The sequence below is a fragment of the Aplidium turbinatum genome, chromosome 1 (assembly GCF_918807975.1).
Source record: "Aplidium turbinatum chromosome 1, kaAplTurb1.1, whole genome shotgun sequence".
NCBI lineage: Eukaryota > Metazoa > Chordata > Ascidiacea > Aplousobranchia > Polyclinidae > Aplidium > Aplidium turbinatum.
Genome location: NC_137472.1, coordinates 31,760,850 through 31,788,105, shown reverse-complemented (window position 1 = coordinate 31,788,105; position 27,256 = coordinate 31,760,850). Strand labels below are relative to the sequence as shown.

At 37.1% G+C, this 27,256-nt stretch overlaps 1 protein-coding gene across 1 annotated transcript in view; it reads left to right on the top strand.

The window, feature by feature from the left end:
- Positions 1-7,358: 7,358 nt before the first annotated feature.
- LOC145774797 (E3 ubiquitin-protein ligase rnf213-alpha-like) overlaps positions 7,359-27,256 on the top strand; it is a 43,731-nt gene continuing 23,833 nt past the window's right edge. The window contains exons 1-7 of the mRNA XM_082586112.1: positions 7,359-7,633; positions 9,759-9,928; positions 10,082-10,238; positions 10,343-10,545; positions 16,281-16,412; positions 16,743-23,989; positions 24,845-25,001. Coding sequence (XP_082442238.1) covers positions 7,486-7,633; positions 9,759-9,928; positions 10,082-10,238; positions 10,343-10,545; positions 16,281-16,412; positions 16,743-23,989; positions 24,845-25,001 — 8,214 coding nt within the window. The 5' untranslated portion in view covers positions 7,359-7,485. The remainder of the gene's footprint in view (positions 7,634-9,758; positions 9,929-10,081; positions 10,239-10,342; positions 10,546-16,280; positions 16,413-16,742; positions 23,990-24,844; positions 25,002-27,256) is intronic.

Below are 27,256 nucleotides of genomic sequence, written 5' to 3'. Positions count from 1 at the left end.
ATTGAACATAACCTATAAGCTACAAACGTTTTCGGCCATACACACGTTAGCCCTTATCAAGTAACAAAAAAATAACTGCTTATCATATCTACAATGAAAATGAATAACTGAAAATGAATGAAAATAACTGTAAATAACTGAAAATAACTGAAAATGAATAACTTTCAATTCAGTGTTTAGATCAGTTATTCATTTTCATTGTAGATATGATAAGCAGTTATTTTTTTGTTGCTTGATAAGGGCTAACGTGTGTATGGCCGAAAACGTTTGTAGCTAATAGTTTATGTTCAATTTTAATGGATTATGTTAAATGCCGTGTGGTTGCTTGGTTGTATATGCCTGTCATACATTTGGTTTTGGACACATTTATTTGGAGACCGAATTTAGCAGCATTTTTTGATAGGGCATCAAGGTATTCCTGCATTTTCGGTTTAGAATTATTCAAAATGGCCATATCGTCTGCTTATAGCTTAAGTTGGATATTACATGACCGCCGATGGTGAATCCAGTTGTACACTCATTTTCTGAGATTATTGCCGCTCCTATGATGCAAAACAGGATAGCAGACAATACATCTCCTTGCTTAACACCTTTTATAATATCGATTCGGCTGGTTGTTCCGATGTTTGTTTTGATTAGTGCTTTCGAGTCGTCGTACGTTGCTTTTAAGAGGATGTATTTTTGTTGATGGACGTTTTATCCAGAAGTTGCCAAAGGCAGGGTAATTTAACACTATCAAACGCTTTTTTGAAGTCAATGAAGGTGATATGGACGGGATTGTTGAATTCAATTGATTTTTTTATAATTTGTTCCAGCGCTACGATTTGCTCGATTGTTCCTCTTCTGATTGGTAGGCTGCTTGTGTAGGGGGGAGGGATGCATATAGGTCATTTTTTTACGCGTGCCGCAATAATAGTGATAAAGAGTTTGTATATATGACTGAGTAGACTTATTGGACGGTAATTGCTGCAGTCGAATCTATTACCTTTCTTGTAGATTACAATTATTAGAGCTTCTTTAAAATTGCTGGGTATCTTTTTTGTTGTTAAGATAGAATTGAAGAGGTGAGGCAATGCTGTGATTAGAGGTTCGCCTCCTGCTTTGAGATATTCCGAATAAATGCCGTTTATACCGGGACATTTCTCATACTTTAAGTTGCTTATAGCATTAGATATTTTGCTTCTTAAAATAGATGGGCAGAGGCAGAGTCATCGATGAGTATCTGTTGTGGATTGTCGTGATAGAGTTCTTCATAGAATTTTACCCAACGTTCGAGGATACAGCTTTTGCTCGTATTTTCCTTTTGCATCTTTAATTCCCAAACTGATGTTTTTAGGTTTTGTTTTAAGTTTCTTTATGGCAGCATAATAGATTTTGTGTGGAGGTAGGATGTTGAGTTCATCAGTTTTATCTTCTAATTGCTTTATTTGGTCTTTTTTCACAAGCTTCTTCGACTCAGATTTAGCGATTTTACATTGAGTAGATGAGGATCCATGCTCTTTTCTAATTTTATGTTTGGATTGGATGGCTTGTTTAGTTTGTTGCGACATCCAGTTCGGTTGGTTTTGTTGCATTGTTCTGGGAAAAACAACTTCTGATGCTTCCTGTAGTCCTGCAGTTATAGCTTCTTGTATGGACTCTGGGTCTGTCATTCGCTGTAAAGTGGCATATCTGTTTTGTAAATTTACTTGGAAGTGTTCAGCGACTTCTTGTTGTTTCATAAGGTGAGGTCTCTGGATTGGTTTCCGCTTCTGAGGCCATGAGAAGCTTATTCTGAATTTTGTACGTGTCATTCTGTGGTCTGATATGTCGGGAGTGTTCAAGGTAGAGCTGTACAGGACGTTTAGTCTAGAGGGCGAGATGCGTGATAGGATAAAGTCTATTTGTTTTTTTGTCTTCCCGTCAGGAGAGGTCCAAGTAAACAACTTTTTCTTTTTCTTTTGGAACCATGTGTTAGTAACTTGGAGGTTGCTTTTTACGCAGAATTGGCCCTGTAGTTCGCATCTTGTATTTCCGGTCGCCAGAGTGTGTTTTCCAATTGATGACGTGAATGTTTTATGTAGTTGACCTAGTTTGCAATTGAAGTCTCCCATAATGAAAAGGTGATCTCTTTTTGGTACGTTGTCAATGATAGCTTGGATTTTGTCATATAGTTCTTGGACTTCCTCATCGCGGTGGGATGAGGTAGGAAAATAGCATTGAATGAGAACAATTTTTGAGAATTTTCGAAGACGTAACACAGCAAGTCTGTCAGATATAGGTTGCTGTCCTTCTACAAAGGGAGCATAGGATTTGTGTACCAGGAAGCCGACTCCGTTAGATCGAGAGGTTTCATTACTTGATAGGAACAGTTTGTGATTAGAGGTGTTATGAATTGTAATTTGGCTTTTCATGACTTTGGTTTCATCTAGACCGACCACATCCCAATTCACATTTTCGAGTTCATGAATCATTGTTTCAAGTGCGTGATTGTTTAAGTCATTGATTGTCCTTGGATTGTATGTGCATAGGTTGAATAGTTGTTTATTTTTCTTCTTGTTACCTCTGTTCACTTTTCTTACATCAGTCCGAGGCTGCTGATGTAAATCCCTGGTCGTAACTGTCATCAGTCCGGGGATGCTGATGTATCCTTCTGGTTGACATGCAAAGATCCGGAAGTAGCCTCCTCTTAGTTGCGATGCTATTGATTGACATATTATTCCATGTGATTTCACAAGCCGTACTGCTGCCATCCTGGCTCATGGCAGGTTGGAATGGAGTGATTTGATTTTGTGTCACCATCACTAGGAGATTGTCTTACTGGACTAGAAGGCTCTCCTGTCCTGGTAGAGGGACTACGTTTTGTCTGGCCTCTACCTTTCGACCAACCTGGCCTGGGTGGCCCTACTAGGAGCAGTTGCTCCCGCCAAAATAGCTCTTGAGGTCATCGAGACACTGAAACTCTCTCACCGCGTTAAGGTAGTAGTCCAAGAAGGATTTTTTATGTTCAACAGTTTACAATACAGAATCAAAAACAAACTTCAAGGTTGAATGATAATAAAATTGATGTTGCAGGAGATAACTACATTGAATCACCGATTGAAAAAAAGAAAAAAGTTGTACAGAAACTTGTGCAAGAAAAAGTGGACGAAGAAGTAGCCAAAGCTGCTGTGCAGTCTGTGAAAGGTTTGGACTTAGATGACTGCTTCTTATGGACACTTTCACACTCAAATGATAAAGATGTTATCAAGGAATTAGTGCAAAGCTTCAATACAGAAATTGGTAAGATATAACTAGGTTTAAAATTATAAAAATCAGTCAATGCAACAAATCACAAATACATTGCGATTCTTAGCTAAAATATTTGATAACAAGATGATATAAGATTCGCAAGAAAGGTGTTGTTCAAATGTCAAGTGACTATCTTAGACTAATCAAAGGGTTGATGATGCGGACATAATGAAAAGTTAAATCAATGTTGAATATATTGATCAGACTGACGAAAGATTTCGAATCATGGTTAAAAACACTAATATCAGGATTGGGCGAGAAATATACGACTCCGACCAGTGCCGGATTAACCATTAAACAAAGTAAGCACGTGCCTACAGGCCAGTCAAAAATCCAGGCCACTTTAAAATCAGTAGAAATTTAGTCATGTTTTCAAAATAATTATTTTCTAAACCAGGGGTTCCCAACCTGGGGGCAATGACCCCCTAGTGGACCATGAGCCTTTTTCAAAGGGGCAATGAAAAAATTTGAAAAATAATAATTTTTCTAATTTATCGTCTCTAAGTCCACTCCAACACTATATAACAAAGGAAATAAATTAAAATCTCATGAAAATACTAGTACATTTTGCCCAAATCTTTAATTAAAATGACGTTTCTTAATTTTTTCAAATACAGGGTGGTCACTAGAAAAGCAGAAAATTTGAAGATCAAATTAAATGATGAATAAAATGTGTGCTCACTCATTTCTATTTTAACATGTTTTTATTTCTTTTAGGTTCTAGGTTCTTTTACGTTGTTTTTTTAAGCTTGGATTTCTAGGTTAAGACAATGCTCTGAAGTACAAGGACGACATTTTGAACATCTATAAGTGTAATATACCATATGCCTTCAAAAAACTTTGTAAAAGTTATTCTTTGTAAAAATAAATAACAGTTTGACAAATTTTCTGCTTTTCTAGCGACCACCCTGTAGTTGAAAAAAATAGGGGGTCACTGATTTTTCAAACTTTTCAAAGGGGGCCACGGTGTAAAAAAGGTTGTGAACCCATGTTCTAAACTAATAAGTATTTATCTTAATAGCTCTGCTTTTCCAGATGAATTAAGGGTTGCAAAAATCGTTAAACTAGTGTTTATAATGCATTTCCGAACGCTGAAGTAGCACTTAGAACAGGGGTTCTTAACCTTTTTTCCCTTATTACCCATTTCTGTCCAGATCAAAGTCCCATTACCCAAAATCTAATTTTATCTATTTTACCATATTAAAAATATAAAACAGCGTTATTCAGCAAAAACAACATTTAACGTAAAGAACGGCATCAATAGTTTCAGTGAGACATTTGCGCTGTTTTTGTGTACAATCGATGCAATATTGGGTGCGATTTTGGATACTGCACAAAGCAAATCTGACTTCAGATCTAACAGCTTGTTTCGAAGTTTTGACTTCAAAGCAACAACACTTGAAAATGCTGATTCACAGAGATAAGTGGAATGAAACATAGTCAACAATGTTAGTGGTTTTGCACAACTTTTGGATATGCTTATTGCTTTCCCCATCATTCCCCAGAATTTTCTCAAGCTTTCATCTTCAAAAGAATATAGCTCGCTCGTCTCAACACTAACTCTAAATGTACACTTAGCTATATAAACTACTTCAAACAACTGCTAACAGCAACGCAGCCATCAAGCTTGCTCATAAAACAACTGTAACTGAACTGATTATACAAGAAAAATCTTACTAATATGTCACAAAAATGAAATACATAAAACCGGCAACAAAAATGATGCGAAAAATAAATCACTATGACGAAAGAATTCTAAAAATGATAAAATATCACTGTGCTTGTTTGGTTGTTTTGAACGGACTCAAAACATAAAAAAAGCATAAGTAATAAAGCAACTTTACCACTTACAGAGCTCTGTGACATTGTTTGTTACATCTATAATTCTAAATATTCTGGTTCAGCTGATTACCCACCTGCTATCCTGAAATTACCCACATGTGGGTAATTACCCATAGGTTAAGAACCACTGACTTAGAATGTACTTGTCTCTAATGGCTACGAATTGCTTGGGGGAACGCTCGTTTTCACAACTGAAACGAATTAAAGACGTTAAACGATCAACAATGTGTCAACAACGTCTTGGTACACTGGCACTTTTGTGTATTGAAAGCGATCTACTCCGAAAGATTAACCTCCAAAAACTAGTTAACGAGTTTTCAATCGCAAAAACGCGCAAAGTTGTTATTTAGTTAGGCATATGACCAAGTTTTTGCACGGTACTCTGTATTATAGTTGCAACAACGATCTTTGTGACAATGATTTGACAACACTGATAATTTTAATTCTTTAGTTGGCCACCCTGATTTTCGGGCCACTTATAAAATGTGCCTACAGGCCAGCAGAGCAGACCCTTAATCCGGCACTGACTCCGACTCTTCGGTTTATGATAGGCCGACTTCGGCTTTAGTATTGCCAATGTTTAGAGGGTTGTCAAATTTTCAAAAATTTTGTCTTTTTTCATTTCTTTTTTAAATTTCATTAAATTTGTAATCAAAGTTGAAACAGCGACTTTCACAAAACTAACAAGAACCAACACTTCTATTTTTTGGTGAAGATTTAGAGCCCAATATAGAGAGCAAGAAACAATATTTTGAAAAAATGTATTGCAAACAAAAATTTTATTGTTCATCGTTTTTTATCAAGTCGGAGTCGGCCGTTTATTGTTATTAACAAGGGTCAAAATAACCTTTGTTAATAACAATGTAATGTAATCACAATGATAATGACAATCAATCGATAAAACTTTTCATTTTTACATCATACATCTTCGTTTTCTTGGTTTTTATACGTTTGTGTGCCATTAACAATCTTATGTTTAGTAAAAACAGAGAGAGACTGTTCACCAGGCATTTGATAATTAAAGTAACTTGCGTTCTTCGTGCTGTCGTGCTGACTGACGAAACGTCGGAAATACAAAAAGCTAGTTATCATCTTTAACATCAGGAGGTAACCTAGTAAATAGTCACTAGAAGAACGCAAGTTACTTTAGTAACCTTATGTTTTTTGCATTGCATTTTTAGGCTTCCAATCAAAAACGGGAGGCATCAATGCTTTCAAAGATGTGGTCGATGAACGCATCAATTTGACATTAGAAGACGTCATAGCACGAATTCAAGATGAACAGCAAAAAAGAGGAGATCAAACTTCAGTGGCCGCTGTTAAAACAGTTTGTGAAAGATACTTCAAAAAAACTGCTGTATGTCTATTGTTTTTCCAATTTAAATTAAGTAACTTTAAAGTGATCTACTTTCCCCTAAAAGGGTAATTTACAATTAAACAAGTCGGTACAGACAAAAGTTTTCTCAGCTTCACTGCATAGCCAGCGTTATATCTATCAAAATCTAATTTTAAATTAAAAATACTTGATAAGTGGTGATATCTTTTTTTCTTTATAAATTCAAGGAAGGAGGTATGTAGGTCCATCAATTGTTTATGATTTGTTAATTTTTGGCTAAGTATACAAATAATACTTCTACGTATATTAAAAATTACACAGCTAATGTAAGATATCATAGCGTGGTCGCCTGCAAGAACGTATTGATCTGAGGACCTATTGAAGTTTTTTGGATAAAATTATTATTATCGTAAGGAATACATAATTATCTTTTGTGAATTGGTAGAATTGTTTGGCTTTGGAATAGCTTACGCTATTTCTAGAGAATTTAAATATGCAGTTGTGTTTGTCCAACATGACTATAAAATTTATATCGTATTTGAATAGATAATAAATAAGTCTCCTTTTCTCTCTCTAATGTCCTCGGCTGGCTGAATGGTTTGATTCTTTTTAACATTTTCAACATTTGTCTTCGAGACAATTAGACATCCCTCCTTGTTTTCACACTCCAGAATTGCCACTTTGCAAAATGAATGTGTGATAAATCGAATATACTGTACAGGCACATACGAAATAATTATCTTCTATCAAGCAATCAAAGTTGTTTCATATTTTTTTCTTACCTTAAGAAATTTTGAGCAGTAGGTTACGGTAACCTATTACTTCAAAGACTTAAATATTTAAGCATTTTATAGTCTAACGTAGTTTGTGAATTATTTTAGGTGACTTCATTGCAAAATTGTCTTAGTTTGGAGCATCTCGGAAAACTATTGACAAAGCTCGGAAACACTGTTGATGAAGAAAATCTCCCAAGGAGAGCATATCCACATCCATTTCAGGTGGGAAAACCAAACCTCATCAACACACAATCAACAAGAATGTTGGAAACAGTCCTGTCCATATACATGGAATCGGAAAAGCAACCATTACCTTCAAGTTCTGAAGTTTTGGTTTGTAGTCCATCCACAAGTGCTGAAGAGGTTGAGCTATTTTTCAGGCGTGCTATTGGAACTCCGGTAGATAAAGGTATTCACAAAGTCTTGCGCAGTCTTGCGGTGTCTGTTGATCACTTTTATAAAGCATTATTTTTAAATATAATACCTATTCTTCTATGAAATTATTGCATAGTAGTTATGTTCCGATTTTGTTTTAATTTTAGAAGGTCATAATTGCACTATGGTAGGCTATGCGCATTGTTGGTATGGGTAAAAAATCGGTCAGGCCGAATTTTTCGTTAATATGAGCTTATCTTCCCTACCAACTTTTCATGTCAGTTTTTAACGAAATTTGCCTATAAAAGCTGGCACACCTTGTATAGTAAAAAATGTTAATGTGTGTAAACACTAACCAACGTTTAAATATTCGAAGAAATTTTATTTAAACATTGCGATGCGTTAGCATCAATGGTTTTTATTGTTCTTGGTTCTACATGTAAACATAATCCTTCTGCTGCTAAGCCGCTGCTTCCAGTAACCGTCTCTTGTCTTCTAACCTGCCGCCTCTGTGCAAGCTTTTGTCATGATCTAATTCCTGTTTTCACTGACTGAGTGTGGTTTGGCTACTTTGAAACGAGCAGAGGTTTTTCAAGGACGCCTTATACATCTTAATCACTGAGGAATGTTAAAAATAGAGACTTAGTTTTCAGTTCAGTGTTTCAATCAATCATATGGTAGTAATTCGTTGCGTAAAAGTTCAGCTTTGGAAAAAATACTTTCCTGATATTTTTGGAAGGCGTGTCACATGCTTTTTCTCTTTCTTCACATCATTATCTGTTGGTATGGGACGATTTCATCAATGTGAGGTTTCTCGCCATCCTCTTTAATTTTGAAAAACGTTGCATCTTCAGTTTTTGGAAAGTATCCTACTGATCTTTTAGCTTCCTTATTTTATTAACAGAGCCTCTACTCACTGCTTTATCTTTATCTAAACACATGGCAAGCAAGAATTGGTCTGGATGAGTAAAAAATACATTTCTTAGCACCACCTCCTTCACAATCTTCATTTTCTTCTGTTCAAACATTTTAACAACTGCAGGCATATAGAAATGTTGTGTAGGCCTACTGTGTAGACTGTAGACCATCTGTCATCTAGGCAAATGTCTCATGATTGAAACCGCATTGGCACAGAAAACTTAATCTTTGAATAAAAACCTCTCAATGACCCCAATAAAGTTGAAACAGGCTGGGTTGTTAGCTGAATGTAACTGTATATTTGATATAATTCGTTCTGCTTGGCATTGATAACGTTTTGTAGTATTGATAAGTAGGCTATTTCTTGTAACATAATGTTGTATTGAAATTTTCTATTTAAATAAAAACTTGATGATGATTTCAAAAAGGGTAAATGGGTTGCCAAAGTTTTTAGATGAATAGTAGACGAGCTGTAATATAATATTATTTTACTTTAGATGTGCCAAAACTACATTACATTTTATTAAAACTTGTTGAAAGTATGAGTGACAAACTGACTGCAGTGCATACAATAAATACCACTCGCTATTCTGACAATGGCCAACAACTGCAGGCTGTGGCGTACGCAGGGAGGTCCATTGATCCAAAACATATTGAATGCCGTCTCTACTTTGTTAAATTCTGAAATTTTTCTTTAAAACGTGAGCCAAAGCCCAGTGCCCCCCTACATAAGGCACTGACTGTAGGCTATCTCGCAAAACAGTCTAAAACGGAAAGAGACAACTCAAATAATATTACAGCAGTTATAGATAGCTATTATATTGCAGCACACAGAGAACGAACGTGTGTAGATTGGCATTAGCCAATAGCGTAGCCGTAAATCATACAGCATCGTTCCTTCATTGTACCGCAATTTCATAAAATGGCGTCGTGTCAATTTTCAGTTCAAAAGTCGATAGTCAAAATCAACGTCGATTAGCCTCAAATTTGGTGAGTGGCTTTCAAATGCCATTTACAACAATGCGACAAGAGATCACTAAAATGTGTGACAAAAATGCTCCCTACTGTATATAGTTTTCGTGGTCATCTTTATGATGAGATGACTTACAGAATTTCTAGTCTTAAAACGAATGCAAAAAGATGTGAGTGTACATCGAAGAACATGTCGCAAAAAGCACTTATCTTCCAGCACAATACTTTTAATGCTCTTGTTAATACAAACTTTTTGTGAAAATTTAAAGGTGAAAGAATTTTTTGTCTTGCTTGTGCTGATGAGCTGTCTTTCAACGTTTCCAAAAAAGCCGAAGAAATATTTAAACAACTGAATCAAATGACGGAACGGAATTACAATTATAGATTGATTATTCTTACCAGTTCTTTTCACCATTCCATGACAGCATGCTTTGACGAGGTACGATGCCCAAAGAATCGTTTTCAACTTGCAAATGCTATGTAACACGTTTCTTTCTATCCAAAGTTGGTGAATACTTTAGTCTCAATGCATAAATCGCATAGACCTATGCTTCAAACAAAACATTTAACGCTTCACTTTTTGTTTTCCTAGCACCAAGTGGACGTGAAATTTGCTGGAAACCAATCTGCTCTCCAAAAATACATCAAAAGCCACTTATGCACAAAAAGCTTAGATGAAGCAACTGCCGCAACAGTGGATCACGACAAAAGTTCTGTACGAGTTGTGTTCTCGAAAAGAGCAGGAATGGGTCAGTTTTCATAGGCCCACAACTTTTATCATTTTTATATATGTCGTCTCCAGTGAAATTCGGTTGTCGATACCAATGTTTGTGAACTGCTGTTATCTTTATAGGAAAATCTTTGTACATTTCACGAAAACGCGAAGACCTACAGAATGTATTTGAAGGCGTTGTTTACTGGAACTCTTCCACCATTCGATTCCTTGAAAAGAGTGTTAACACAGATGACGTGGTCGACACGTTATACAAAGCGACCACTACTGAAGACATCTGGAATGTTGACTCTCATTTCATTCACATCGACATCACTCCTTCAGTAAGTAACAAATGGAAAGAGATTTACGCTAGTTTTCCTTATTAATGTTCTGCTTGTCACAATCAATATGCGTAGCCAGACGACAGGCTACATTATATGTCGTTCTATAAGAGGGCTATTTTAATTGTGTATTGTTACGAGCTGTTATTGTTAATTCACAGGCCAACAAAAAAATTTTTTTTAAAAGGCACGACATGTTAGAGTCATTTTAGGGTATTTCGAGGCCCCTGATTCCAAAAATGCACTTGTTTTTTTCGAATTGGCTCCAGTTTTTGAAATACAGCAAAAAACATTTTTTTGCAATTTTGAGCCGCTATAGATTTAACGTCGTGTCGTTTATTACATAGACAAAACTGAAAGTAATCCCAGGCACATCTCTCAGTTGTATAAACCAGTGATTCTCAATCTTTTTTAGCCCATGGACCATATTTTTAAAAAAAATATCCGATGGACCACTTTGCTTTGTTGACGCCTCATGAACGCCACTGGTCGAAACTATATTGCACATAGGTCAGAAAACTCAAGGGCGTGTTCAATCTTAATCTTAAAATAATACGTATATAATTAACTAATTAAGAAAACCCTCTTAATTTGCACACTCAACCTTAACTAGGGTACTTGAATACACATAATTTTAATTTCAAATTTTATTGTAACAAAACATGCACTTATTGTTTCAATAGAATTGTAATGTCATTGAAATGTCTCAGTTTGGCCTTTTTAGCAACAGGAGCTTCTGACATTTTGTTAATTTGAACTGAAGCACTGCAGAATACAGTACTCAATTTAGCGTCTAAAAAAAATATAACATGTGACAATCATACAATAATTTAATTAAAATTCAGTGAAACAGCGAATAGCTCTACTCTCCCTAAAGAAACTTTGTACCATGAAGAAGCGCAATCTTCGTGCACCGACAACACCACAACAATTACAGCAACATATGATTTATTGATTAGGCCTGCCAGCACTTCACTTATGCCTTGAACAATTCAATAGTCTGCTCGCCTGCTCGTAATAACTCTTTTGATCTCAAATCAATTAGGTCATCTTTACTGAGATCGTCATCGTTAATGTTGCTCAAGTCAAAAAGAAAAGGATTTCAAATCCATATTTCAACTTCGTGCGGCAGGTGTTCTAAATTAAAATAACGTTGAAATGAGATTTGTAGGGTTCAAGTGTGCGCAAATTTTTCTCTCATAGAGATCAAAAGAGTACATTCTCTTTGTTTCATCCAGAGCCGGATTTAGCTGACGGGGGCCCGGGGCACTTTTAGATGGGAGGCCCCTGTGCAGAGGGGAATTTTGAGAGGGGACTTTCTTTTGCCTTCAAAAGAGTTGATACCTCATTTTTTAGCTGCTGCAGTCATTTTAAAACTTCTCTAGATAACCAACGTACCTCAGAATGATACAAAAGCACTCCGTAATCTGACCCTACTTCTTGACAGAGCGCTTTAAAAGTACGGTGGTTTACAGCTCTGCTTTTGATGAAAATAACGGCTTTCAAGCAATTCGTCAGAATTTCTTTGAGACTTGCTAGTAAAGTGTTTGCTGCTAAAGCTTACCTGTGCAAGAAGCAATAGGTAACAACCACGCGAGAAGCTTCGTTTTTTACTAAAGCAGCAAATCCGGATTTGTTCCCGAGCATAGCTAGTGCTCCATCCGTGTATATAAAAAAGGCATGTGCAACCTTTTTCACTGAAGGGCCAAATACAAAATTTTGAATGATAACGCGGGCCCAATTGAAAGTAGTTTATGTAGTTAAGAAATACATTTAATGCAGTCCACGACACACTTGTGCGAAGTATATTGAAAAACTGTGAATAATTGTCGATGAAAGATGAGGAAACTAAATTCAGTCAAGCGTATTTAATCACAGATTAATGTGATTATTGCTGTTGCAGATCTTTGCAAACTTTTGGAATATTTGTTTTTACAGAACTACAAGCAACTCGAAGTTGACTTTTCAAATGTTGGTCCGATAGTTGGCCTCTTGGCTTTCCTTTGCAATATTTCATCTTAGAGAAAAATTGCTCGCAGCAATACGTGCTTCCAAAAAGCGAAATGGTTATTAAGGCATGGCCGACAAGATTCTGATGCTTCCCCCTAACATAGTTTTTATAAAAGTTCACCAAATCGTTTTCAGCAGTAGACTATCTATGTAGCACCAACAACTCCATCAAATATCAACTGCGGTACCGGTACTGTACAGTGTATAATGCCGCAGAGCTTTTTCTAAGTGATAATCTCGCATTGCGAAAATGCAACGCAGCATTCTTTATCACAAAGTGCAATATTTCTGTGCATAGCGTGCGAAAATTTACATTGCTTTGATGTAAACTGCATCAAATAGTGATGGCTGGTATGAACCTTTAACATCTTGCTGAGCAACACGCGGGCGCACGGAACAACCTGGCGGGCCGCAGTGCGGCCTGCGGGCCACTAGTTGCACATGTCTGATATAGAACAAAGTTATTTTCTTCATAAAATTCATCAAGGTAATCACGGACCCCCAAATGCTTTCTCACGGACCCCCAAGGGGTCCACGAACCCCAGGTTGGGAACCACTGCTTTAGGAGGAACCCAGGACTTATCTTGATCAACCAGTTTCATGTCAAAGTAATAATAATAATGCTTGTTTTTAAATAGCGCTGTATCCATCGCAGAATGCGTTGCTCCTCAGCGCTTTACAAAGCAGACACTGTCCATGCAGCCGTATATAGAGGACAGCATCCCACTCGTCAAAGGCATATTTTATTATTGTAGCCTATGCCATTTATTAGCCTATAGATCAAAAAAAAACTTTTTGCAGCAAAGACTTGGCCTTAGCAAAGGCTTAGAATAAAATTTCATTTGTACAAGTATCCATTTCAGTAGGCCTGCCTTTTCAATATAAAGCTGCATTAATAAACACATGACTTTCGGGCTATTTTTCTTGTGAGGTACTCATTCACAACTGTTTTCATTGAATATTCATGTTTTCCTTGCATTAATCATAGTTCATTTCAACCCTTGCTTGCGTTTTGACGTTTTGTACAATATCAACTAATTGAACTAGACAATTGCAATTATGACATCACAATGGTAAACAGGGATAAAAATAAGTAATGTGCCAATTGAGGGCTTTTGAGTAACGATTTCAAAAAATTTTCATTGTCGAATATCTCGAAAACTAGAGCCAATTCGAAAAAACTAAGTGCATTTTCGGAATCAGGGGCCCTGAAACACTCTAAAATGACTCTCACCTTTTGTGCCCAAATTTTTTTGTTGGCCTGTGATTGTTCTTCGGTAATCTTTTGCTGAAGCATTGCGCAACTTGCTTCTGGAGAATTCTACAGTTTTGCATTGCGAGAAACGTCTCTAACTTGACAGAACATTCTAACATTTTGTGCTCTTGACAGAACATTTCTAGCTATTGTGACGTAATATTACCGTAGTTTCTGGAAGCTTCTGGTCAAAGCAAACCGCTTATAAATAGCTGCGTAGTTTGAGACTTTGAGCAGGTCTATACGGATTTTAGGGGTTCACCATATTGGCGTTTTCAATGCCAAATTCAAGAAATTTGGCATTTTGTTAACGCTTTTGGCAGCTAATTTTTGGTTTGGAATTTTTTGGCGTTTCTTAGAAGTTTTTTTTTTGCATTTTAAATTGAAGTTTAACAATCTTATTTATCTATTTGGAGTATTCATAAACATCATGCTTAAAATGACAACCTTTCTTCTTTAATCTTGATAATGCTTTTTGAGGTTCCAGTGGCAGTGTTCCCATTGTATTTTGGGCTGATTAAGTGATTTTGCCAGCAGCATCATTCGCTCGTAGTCTCGCTGATTTTCTTCGTAAGCCTGCTGGGTTGGTTGTTAAATAGCATAAGGCTAGACCTCCAGGTGCTAATTACAGTGAAAAAAATCGCAACCATGCACTCAATTCTCTAATTTTAGCCTCAGTTTTTGCCCGTTGGTGTGAAAGAGCTATCTTTAATAAGTTAATAGCTGTTTATCTGCTAATAAATTTTATACAAATATTGCCCTAAAAGTGTTTCCAGAAAGCGCTATATTCCATTATTTGAGTGTGATTTTGCAAAAAATTTTTTGGGAGAGCATGCCCCTGGACCCCCCTAGAATACGCGTGCTTTCGGCACGCTCTAACCCCCACCACTTTTATTGCTTCTCTTGCTCAACCCACCAGGAATACGCCACAGTACATCAGGTGGCGATGGCTTAAATCAAACACTTTGTCGTTCTCCTCGATTTATCAAATATTTGGCCCTCCTAAATTTTTTTTCTGGCTACGCCACTGATAGGCAGGTGGGGTCTTATCTAATTCATTCTGGCTAAATGATGTGGCGGACAATCGTTTGGCAATGACGTTAGCTCCTGAAGAGAGTCAGACGAAAACCTGCAACTTTGAGCTATATGCTAAGCAGAATCACTTGGTCTTCTACTCGTAACTTTATTTTATCTTCGCCTTCAAAACCGTCTAAAACCGGAAAGCTGACTACAAGTGGTTTAATCAGCTTAAACGTAATTTCACCATCAATCCTTTTTCATGCAAAACCTTCTAAGCGAGAAAACTATATTCCTGACAGTGATTCAATCCGTGGACATCGCTATAATAGCATCTGGACTAGAAGCCAAACGCTGCCAGTGCAAGATGAGGCCTGAAAAGATTGCCATATCGGCAGTTTTAACGTAAAACTTAAGAAAAACCGACACGTTGTCCGAAATATAATGTAGCCCATGTGTGTGCAACCTTTTATATTTCCGGGCCGGGGCGTAGGCTACCCGAGCTAGACCGTGGATCAAACTTGCATTTCTCATGGACTATCTCTACCAGGAACAGAAATCAATTCGGTTTATTTCAAATCAAAGTTAAAGTTTTCAAAATCGATATGTTGCGAACTTTGAACTTGACTTGCATTCCCGATCACTCTATCAAGATTCACTTTTATTAAAATTTCAAAAATTGGCCACCCCCACTTGTGGGAATAAAACCGAATTTGGATAATGATGAGGTGCTGACAATCCAAAGAAGTCAATTAGCCTATTTCTCAGGTTTTCAAATTTGTGTGTGCTGATGAATAGACCTTGATGTCGTTTGCATGCAGTACTGGCTATTTTGTTGCAGTCTTCCTGTCGTCTGTTGTTTCGCATCCGTGATCGCAGTGTACTGTATGTTATCGCAATAGGTGCAAATAAAAACACGATTAATATTATGCAATTAAGGTATGAAGCTATACATAGAGTATCAACCAAGAAAACTAGATCACGCAAACACAAACAGCTTTCGTTTTCCATTTAATTAACTGGTCGCCATTTAATTTTCAAAAATGTATGAATTCTACCTTCAAATCACAAAATCGTCCGAGCATGGGGCCCTTGCTTAGCCAACTCAGTTCAGCAAAGAATAGAGTTAAGATCATTCAAAAATCTAAAAACGTAATACGACAGTGCCATTAAAAACCTTGACAAAAGTAATGAATTAATGTGTTTCATTTCGGAGTATTCTTAGCGCGAGCCAGAAACCAAAACCTGTCGCTAATCAAGTAGGCCTATTTTTATTTTGTGGATCGCATTTGGCTCGTGGGCCGCAGGTTGCAAATCCCTGATAGCATATTTTCATGTAATTTATGTTTTTGTTCTTGAACTATGATAAAGTGACCGTTAAAAGTATCAGATAAGATTTTCAAAGTAACGGTTATAAACATTTATTTTAAAATAACAGTTAAACACAATTTAGGTTCAAAATGGAGTGTACAAGTTTTTGTTTGACCTCATTATACTTGGATGCATCCAAAGCAGTCAAGGAACTGTGTGGAGGCATAAACCTCATCATCTTTACATGATTGAGTACACCATCCCATCGAAAAAGGTAATTTACATATAAAATTGACAAACTGTTTACTTGACCCACTTAAAATTTGTTTTCATGTAGATTGTATGATACTGTAGCAGTTTTGGTTTTGCAGGAACAAAGTCAAGACAGTTTCGCTCTGTGTTTTAATGCAAAAGGATGGAAAAACATTGAAAATTTTGTTTGTTGAATTACTTTTTATAATTTTAACGGAAAGGCAATAGCCTATATCAATGAGTGCATTCTGTGCAAAATTGTTCTCTTTTGCATAGCCTACTAGAAATGATAATTAGTTTATAACTGTGAAGAACAGATGAAAGTTAAGCACATTTATTTACGATTTTTCAGGGGGCTCCTTCATTTTCTAATCTCTTGGACTTAATGCCATGTGCAACATGCCTTTCACCTCTGGAAGTAAAATCTTATTTGCAAAACAATCCCAATCAACCAACACCATTTAATGAAGTTCTCATGGATATGACCTTGCTTGAAAGCGATATGTACCAGCGACCGCTTCAGTACTTGTCGGAATACTCTACAGAGAACAATCTTGATGCGTTTATTTACGAACCAAAAAAGAGAAACAGCACCCCATTCGAGTGTTTACAAACACTGTTGAGTAATTGCAACATCCCGAACCCGTCGTGGTCAGAACTGAGTCACTTTTCCCGATTTCTCAACGTCCAGTTACAAGATTGCGAACAGTCTATTTTTTATAACGTAACTAATGTTGAGTATGCTGGAATGCAAGGCTTCAAACAATTTGTGATTCGCTTTATGATTAGAATGTCACAAGACTTTGCCACTCCTTCTCTTAACGTTGATAGCGATGAAAGTGAAGATTTAGAAGACAAAGATGAAGCAAAACAACAAGAGAACGATCTCTTTGATCTCCACCAACTGCGCCGTAGATGGGAAAGTGAATGCCACCCTTATTTATTTTTCAATGATGATCGTGTGTCGATGTCATTTATTGATTTCAATGTCACTGAAGAAGGCAATCTTCGTCATCCCAAAACTGAAGAAATCATCGAACCAAATCTGATGCATGACCAACTTGTAGAAGACTTGATGGCCTATGACGTACCATTGCAACAAGATTTTGATCTTTTGACCAGAGAGGAAAAGCTCGAAACATTGTGTAAAGTGTTTGGAGTAAGCATTGTCTCTGATCCGGACCCGACTTACGAACTGACAACAGACAATGTCTTGAAAATGCTCGCTATTCACATGAGATTTAGATGTGGGATTCCTGTTGTCGTGATGGGAGAAACAGGATGTGGCAAAACAAGGATGGTGGAATTCATGAGCAAATTGAAGCGAGGAAACAACAAACTCATCAAAAACATGGTTGTTTTGAAGGTGCACGGTGGCATCACAGTGTCGATTATACAAGGCAAAGTGTTGGAGGCAGTAAAACTTGCAGAGGAAAACAAGACAAGAGGAAATTTGGAAACCGTTTTGTTCCTGGATGAAGCAAACACAACAGAAGCCATCTATGCCATTAAAGAAATTGTGTGTGATGGAACTGTACATGGAGAGAAATTTCTTCATACAGGTTTGAAGATTGTTGCCGCTTGCAATCCATATCGAAAGCATAGTAAAGAAGCTCTTGCATCAATGGAAAGATCAGGATTGGGATTTCACGTAAGAACTGAAAGTGTTACTGAAAAATTTGGAGGAATTGCTATGAGGGAGTTAGTCTATCGAGTAGTTTCTCTCCCACCCAGCATGCAGCCTTTAGTATGGGATTTTGGTCAGCTAAGTGATGACACAGAAGCAATGTACATCAAGCAAATGGTTGCAAAGTTGCAGACTGACATAAATGAAGATGAAAATTTACCAAACTTTCCAACAGAAATACCTCAGTTGCTGTCTGACACATTATCGGCATCTCAAAATTATATGCGAGAAAAAAGAAACGCATGCAGCTTTGTCAGTCTGCGAGATGTTGAACGAACTTTACAAAGCTTTCTGTGGTTTTACAAGCACATGAATATGCTTAGTCCAATGATTGAGCAAGATAGGAAAAAGAATATAAAGAAAGCAGGCAAAGGCAAAAATCTTAATGCTGCGTTTCAAGCTCTCATTCACGCACTAGGTATGTGCTATCATGCCACACTCAGCAACAGAACACCTTTCAGAAAATTACTTTCAAACGTGATTGGGAAAGTAACTGAACAACCGCTAACCGAACAAGACATTTTGAATGAAATCATTGCTTGTCAAAATGTGTTTATCAACGCTATCAAGCTTGAAAAAGATATTGCAAAGAATGAGGCGTTGAGAGAAAACGTCTTTATGATTGTTGTCTGTGCTGAAATGCGAATTCCTTTGTTTCTTGTTGGCAAGCCCGGAAGTTCAAAATCCTTAGCTAAGACCATTGTTACAGACGCAATGCAAGGCAGGCTTTCAAAACATAAGCTTTTCAAACAACTAAAGAAAATTCAAGTTTTATCATTTCAATGCAGTGCTATTTCTGACGCCGTTGGGATTGAAACTGTGTTTAGTCAGTGTGCTCAACTGCAAAAAGATCAAGATTTGAACAGCTACGTTGCTACAGTTGTTCTAGATGAAATCGGTCTTGCGGAAGATTCTCCCAAGATGCCTTTGAAAGTTCTTCATCCCTTGATTGAAAATGCATCCACCAACACTCAATTTGCTGAGGAGCCTTACAGCAAAGTCGGTTTTGTTGGTATATCGAACTGGGCCCTTGATCCAGCCAAGATGAACAGAGGAATTTTTGTCACTCGTGGAGAACCATCCCCAGATGACTTGCAAACAACTGCAAATGCAATTTTTAAATCTGACAAAAAAAAAATTCAAAAGCATCATTCTGTCATAACTGCTGTTACAAGGGCATACTTGGAGATTTATAAAGGACAGAAAAAAGAGTTTTTTGGCTTGCGAGATTACTACAGCTTACTGAAAATGATATTTGCCACTACGTCGGAAAAGCGTGTTATGGAGTTTCATGATGTTGCTGTGGCTATTTTGCGAAACTTCAATGGATACACTCAGAACACCCCTCAAACATTTTTTAAACACCTAGAAAATGTTTTTCCTCACAGCTATGGCATTAAAAAATCTCCCATTGATCTGATATCAGCTAATTTACTTTCAGAAAGCCGGTTTTTGTTGTTGCTCACAAAGCAGTATTCTGCAGTAAGCTTGTTGCCAAAAATCTTAACTAACATGAAAGATTACCAAGTCATTTTTGGCTCTAGTTTTCCTCACGATCACGATTACACTGAAGTCTGCAGGAACATCAACAGGATTAAGGTTTGCATGGAAACAGGACGAGCAGTTGTGCTTCTCAATCTCAGGGATCTTTATGAATCTCTGTATGACGCTTTGAACCAACATTACATCACTTTTTCGGGACAACGATTTGTTGATCTTGGCTTAGGTGGTCATCGAGTTAAATGCAGGATTGCCACCGGATTTCGATTGATTGTCATTGAGGAAAAGGAAGTAGTTTACAACTATTTTGCAACGCCGCTAATCAATCGATTGGAAAAATATGTCTTTGAAATAGAAAGCGTTCTTACTGAGGCACAAATGGAAGTAGTCCAACGTTTACAAGAATGGGTCATGAACTTTTCTCAAGGAGAGAGTCACCAATCGAAATTATTCAAAAAAGAAGATGCATTTGCTGGCCTACAAGATGAAACTTACGCTTCTGCCCTGTTGTGTTCCAACGCATCACACGACGATCCATTTGAAGCAGCTAAAATTGCTTTATTGCAAACTGCTTCTCTTGAAGGAGTATGTCGTTTATCACAAACTGTATTGCAAGATGATGCGGACACAATTCGTCGAATATACATGGAACATCAAGAGCACAACACTTTATGGAAGATGTTAAATAAAGAGCTTTTACACAAACGCAGTATGTCTGTTTTTGAAGTAATTTCTTATTCTCGAGTGCTTAATGAAACTGACAAAGAAAAACTCGAATATCAAATGGGATTAGAAGACAATTCTATCATGTTAGTGACACTAGATCAATTTCAAACAGAACATGATTATTCGGAAAAACTGGATGAATTTTTTAAGCTTTGCGAAGTAGGCACTGAAAATGCTGACATCGACAAAAAATCGTCCAAGTCCCATGTTTTACTCATTCAATGTGGACAAGCTCACTTGCATGGAAACCTGATTGCGTGTGCAAAGTATTCCGCTTTGAACAAAATCAAGGAGTTTAAACGTTTCCATCAAGCTATCGGCCCTATTGTCGTCGCTTTCTTGTTTACAGTTGAAAGACATGCAGTAACCTCCAGAAACGCAGAAACGTTTTCGAGCTTACACAGCCAAGACTGCTTGTCTGTGTACATAGATGAATTGCGACCACGAAAGAGCAACATCGCATCAGTTGATGAGCTTTGGAATTTAAGCATCTCAGATATTTTAACAAGAGGACTCCAAGAAAGAGATAATCAAGATGCCATCATTAACGTTACGCGTTTGATGAAGGACAGCATTCCAAGTGCTATGGCAAGTCTAAAAAATCAATGTGACATCCAAGGACGTAATCGTGCAAGAATTCTAAACACTCTTTCTTTTGACAATGGAAATCTTTCCGACAATTTTTTCCAACTGACTTTTGAAAAAATATCACAAATGATCAAAACCACCGAAAAAGATTCAAAAGAATCTTGGATCGTGAAAGAAGCGTGCACTGCAGATCATCTTCAAGAAGGGGGTTCTTTTCGAAATACTCTTTGGTTGGGTCTTCGAAAGATTTTCTCACAGGCTCTTGCAAAACTTGTGAGTGTTGTTGACATGGACAATAACTTAAGCTTGATCGAAAATTCAGAGAATCAAGAAAACAATAGTTTCTTTGATTTGTGGCTGGTAATGTTTGCTTCAAAAGATCTTTGTAATGTACAATTGTCTTCTTTAATCAACAACACAGAATTTGTTGTGCACCAAAAGGATGGCTTTTCTTGTAAATTTCCTTTCTTCCGTGCAATATATGAACAGCTCTGTAAACAATGGGCTATAGTGGACGAACAATGCAGCAATGAGGAAGACAGAACTGACGCATTTGTGAACAAAACTGCGGGATCTTCTTTTCTTGGGGAACTTCTGCGCCTTGCCACTGAAAAAGGTCATGTTGAAGCCATTCAACGTTTTATCCATGATATTTCGCACTTCATGTATCAATCTCACAAACAAAACAAAAATTTGGAAGCAGAATTGAAAATTGTACAAGAGTGTGTCTTCAAATATTTTTCAAAGTTGCAAAAATCTGCTCAGAGATTTAACTGCAATGCTCTGATTGCTCTCTTTGTCATCTTTATGCAAAGCAAGAACAAGCTCTATCAATTTGCAGAGGTAATGTCCATATGCCCTGAAATTTTGTGCGATCGTGAGATTTGGGTTAAAGAACAATCGGAGTGCTGTGAGTTCATTGTGCACCAACTGGCATTTAGCTCACTTATTCAAAAACTGGACAAAGATGCAAATAACCTTGGTGATCTTGAATCTTGCAAAAAATGGAAATCAATTGTTAACAAAACCAAGTACATTGTGGATGTACTTCTACCAGATGCTGATGATAAAAGAGAAAAATCATGGACTCAAATTCTGTTTGTAGAAATTTTTCTCGATCAGCTTGTTCCAACTTCTTCAGACACAATGACTAGACAAAATTATCTCACAGTGCTGGCACAGCATGCACGACGCCTGTGGAGGGGTGCAGTAACTAACAAAAGTCTTTCAAATTTTCGGTTTTTAGAAATTGTCACCAACATCCTAAAAGAATGCATCAACAAAATTAAACTCAATTTGTTGTGTGGATGGAAAGATGTAGTTTGCAAAGCAGGTAGGCATGAGTTAGTAGACCCTATGCTTTTACCTTGTAAAAAGCACTACATTTGCACTCACTGTGCTTCAGAGTCAGAAGGTGACATCAGTTGCCCTGTTTGCCGAGTGAAAGAACCAAAACCCGAAAAACTGGCCCCAATGCAACTTCAAAATCAAGACAAAAAGAAACATGATGAATTTTCTGCAGCTTGTACCAGCTTTTTCTTGGAATACCTTTCTGTTTTTTGCTTTCCCTTTCCAGAAAGTGTTACTAACAGTTCTCAAGATGCACCACCAGATGAAAATATCACTCACGCACTTGAAAGCTTAGTGATTTGTGACAAAAAAACAAAGATGTTAACTCTTACCCCAGAAAACTTTGATGACAATCCCACTGCGCGATCGTACATTCTTCAACTTTTGTTACGATGCGACTCTGGTCGTGTGGAAGCTCAATTAGACAAGCACTTCCAAACAATGACTAATGTATTGCATGACAAAGGCATTCTCATGGATATTTACATCAGATGCATGCAAGATATATTAAAAAGCCGTTGTGAACGCTTTGAAGAAGAAATCGAAAACAGCGTGAGACATGCTCACCAGCTACTTATCGAAAGTATTGAAGCACCAAAGGATTCACTAACTCAAATACAGCATCTTGAGCTTAGTGCAAAACTGCAATATGTGACTAAAGTGACTGTGCAATGCTTTAGCATGATTCAAAATAAGGAATATCAAAGCCAAACTGTGCTGAATTTTATTCAACAATTTTGTGAGATATGTGGAAATTCGGATTTTTTCATCATTCGACAATTTTTCGTCAAAAATCTTTGTCGTCGATACGGAATGGATGCATTTAATAATCTACAAGAAAACAATGATTTTGCAACAATGATTCCAGGAGACTTATGTATGCAGAACGAAAAGAATGATTACTATCTTCAGTTTGATCTGCTTTCTTTATGTGGACAAACTTACAGAAATGTGAAAACTAAACTACTCACAGTGACTCACGAATCAGATTTTAAAAATGTGTTTCAACAAATCGTTCACGAAATTCAACAGTCTGCAGACAGTTTGTTTCAAATACTCCTTGCCTTATCCTCTTGGACATCGCAGCGTGATGATCGAATTATCTTAAAACAGCAAGCATACGGATACCTAACTGGGCGTTTGCAAACTCATTTGGCTCGAAAACCTTACAAACATGCTTTTGAGGATGTTGCTCAGCATACAATTCAAGATTTTGAGTTCAACGGACCTACACCTGCAATGCAGTACAAAATCAAAGAAGTTTTGACAATGCTTTTTGTGACTTTATTTAGCAGCGAGGAAGGTTTAATCGCAGATTTAGCAGGATTTCTAAAAAGTCCAAAACAACTGTCAAAACTATTTCTGCCTACTATGCCACAGTCAAACTTCTTTGATGTAAAAAAGGTGATGATGCAAGAAAAGTGGGATGGCAGTGTGACTCCTAAGGCATTTCGTTGCCCAAATGGCCACATTTATTTCATTGGTGATTGTACCAAAGCGAATCAAAAAGGAATATGTCCAGAGTGTCATGAACCAATTGGTGGTCGAGGTTACGATGTCCTTGAAGAGGGAAATACCCCTGGAGAAATCACCGAAGAATCGCAAGCTGGCTACAAATTGGACGCAGCAGACAAGAGAATGCCAGTGATACACGAACGAAAACTAACCAAACTTTCCGTTTGTGCTACAAGAGCTTGTCTTCATGCTACGTTATTGCTTGCTGCAAGAAAGGGCAAGCACATACAAAAGTAAGATATTTTGCTTTCAAATTGGTAATTATTCTTCAGTTAAACACATTTTTGTTTTTTGATGATTTAGTGTTGTGGTTGAAAAGCAAGTCAGTCCGTTCGTAGTTCATCGTACTTTTAGGGGTGATCTTTCACACTTTTTCGGAGGTATTTTATAGAAACAATGCGTGAAAAATTCAAGGCAGAAATTATTCGACTATTACGGGAAACATCAGGCCACGTTGATACCGACACGAGTAACACCAACACCAGTCACGACTCAGAAGTTGAATTTTTGTGTATTGTGGAGGATTTTTTTCAGACAGAAGCAAGTTCTTGAGCTTTCCTAGTGCCGATTTTTAAAACGTCTCTTCATTAATACAACTCCCCATTACCTCCAGTGCTGCGGTAGTGAGACTTTTCGTTGGAAAACACGTGCTGAAGCTAAAGCTGGCAGAACTTATCGACTGGCATTTAGACATGCTCGTTTTTTTGAAGGATGCTAACAATAAATTTCACCTAAAAAATGTTTTCTATAACGATGTTGAAATGGCAATGTAAACGAATGATTTCATTCGTTTCCAAGGGCATTTTGATATCACAAAGTGCTTCCTGTTTCTTTTAAGACAAAAATAGCGGGGAAAGTAGCGGTAGCGCGCGCTACTTTATCTCAAGTAACGGTAGCGCGCTAATTTCATCGGTTGCTAACGAGTAGCAGTAGCGCGTGCTACTTCAGCCTGAGTAGCGTAACGGGTAGTACTTTTAAAGTATCGGATGCCCATCTCTGATTAAAAGTAACCTTTGGAAGTATACTGTGAAAATACAGTTGTAGGTAAAAATTTGAAAAAAAATTAATCAAAGTGTACTTTACTATAGGTTGCTGAAAATCAAAGGAACCCAAAGGGATGTGTATAATTTTCTTCTTCAACACATTCTGAAAGATTTGCATGAACTTTCTGAATGTCTCGGCCGAAGCATCGATGACGCATTATTAGTAATGCATCAAATCTTTCAAAGTATGAGAACTGCTTCCGTAAGTACAAGATTTTAGATTTAGGGGGGGCTCATTTTCCTTGATGTTCTTTAAAATTTTTGTCAGTTTGGAATAATGTTCCATTTTGCTCACTGATATTTGCAAACCAAAAATTTTTGTTGGGTTTTAACCTTTGATCCTGGTTCACCCAAGGAGAAATTCTAAATTTTTCTAAAAAATTAGTAAATTTCGAAGTGGTTTAGCAGTATTTGAACAGGAGATTTCTCAAAATTTGACCACGTGATTTTGACGTCACTTTCCCTGTTAACTACCACGTGGATCATCTTCATCCTGCTCCAAGTCTGAGAGTCACTAATAGTGCATGCTTTTAGTGTTATTTTAGTTAATTTTACAGCCTTTTCGCGGTCAGTGAATTTATAATCACAGACCAACAAAAAAATTTGGGCACAAAAGGAGAGGAGTCATTTTAGAGTATTTCAGGGCCCCTAATTCCGAAAAAGCCCTTAGTTTTTTCGAATTGGCTTTACTTTTCGAGATATTCAACGATTAAAATATTTTTGAAATCGTTACTCAAAAGATTTCAATTAGCAAATTACTTATTTTTAGCCCTGTTTACCATTATGATGTCATAATTGCACTTGTCTAGTTCAATTGGTTGATATGGCACGAAAGTTTAAAACGCAAGCAAGGGTTGAAATGAACTGTCATTAACGTAATCTTAAGTGATTAACGTAAGGGAGACATGAATACTCAATGAAAGCAGTTGTAAATCAGTAGGCCTACATCATAAGAAAAACAGCCCGAAAGTCATGTGTTTATGAATGCAGCCTTATATTGAAAAGGTAGGCCCATGGCCACCTGGAGATGCGGCCTGATTTGTCACATTTTGTAGATTTTGATTACAGCTACTGCTAGTGCTTGACTGACATTTTTTGAAATGTTTTTATTTTTTGCGGTTTCCTAATGACAAAAAACTTTTTTGTTGCCTTGGGGAAGCAATAGCAAAGTAGAAAAAGTAAGTTGAAAAACGCAAAATCAGACTGTTATTGAAAATTAACAGTCTGACTAAAATTTACAAAATCAAATTTTCTTTGTTTTTCAACATGTGAGGATGTTAAAACCTATTGCGTCATCTGGGAAAAAGAATAAAGAAGGCGTAAAAATCTAATTTTTAGAAAAATTTATTTAAACGTTTGCCCAAAGTTAGAAAAACCTGGAAATTTCTGCAAAATGTGACAAATCAGGCCGTATCTTTAGGTGGCCATGGTAGGCCTACTGAAATGGATACTTGTACAAATGAAATTTTATTCTATGCCTTTGCTAAGGCCAAGTCTTTGCTGCAAGAAGTTTTTTTTCTGGTCTATAGGCTAATAAATGGCATATAGGCTAATAAAATATGTCTTTGACAAGTATATGCTGTACAAACAACCCAGATATATTTTACTGCGTGAGGCAACGCCTGCGTGAGGCAACGCAGAGGAGCAACGCATTCTGCGATAGATACAGCGCTATATAAAAACAAGCGTTATTATTACTTTGACATGAAGCTGGGTGATCAAGAAAAGTCCTGGGTTCCTCCTAAAGTATGCAAACATTGCACTCAAACCCGTTTCTGATGGGCTCAAGGCTAAGAAGAAGTTCAGAGTGCCATGGCATAAAGAGAGCCGTGGAATCACCATGAAAATTGATACTTCTGTATGGTGAGCATGTTCAAAAGAAGTTGGAACATCCTGGAGTGTGCAAGGCAGCCACTGCGTGGACGTTGCCATTTCTGTTTTTTCTTTGCCCTCTCTTGTTTCAAGTGGTGATTTGCTTGAAACAATAGAAAAACGGGCATGACTGAGAGTAACCTCAATACCTTCAGTAATGTTTTGGAGCAAGGTCAAGCTTTTTTCTCAAAACCATTTCTACCACCTACTGTAGTAGGCCTAGTTAAAGATTTAGTTATCAAAAGTGGTAGCTGGAGTCTTGGCTCCTCATCTCGATCAACGTGGCATTCTTGACTCCGAGGCCAAGATTACGTTCTTCCGCAACAAGGATAAAATTCTAAGCAGCTACTTTACTGAAGAATATAAGTTGGTATTCTGTCATTATATAAATGGCCTTCGTACCTTGACGGGTATTGCTCAGTAGGCCAACCATAATAAAGAATTGCGTTTGTTCACCGATAGCTTTGTTTTGCTTGTTTTTCTATTTTTTTAAGCAAAACAATGTATGCATTTTGTTTGTACTTAGTAGCTTGTCAGTGTTCATGGAGTTGCTAATTAAAATACTTTGCTTGCTACAAGTTTGTG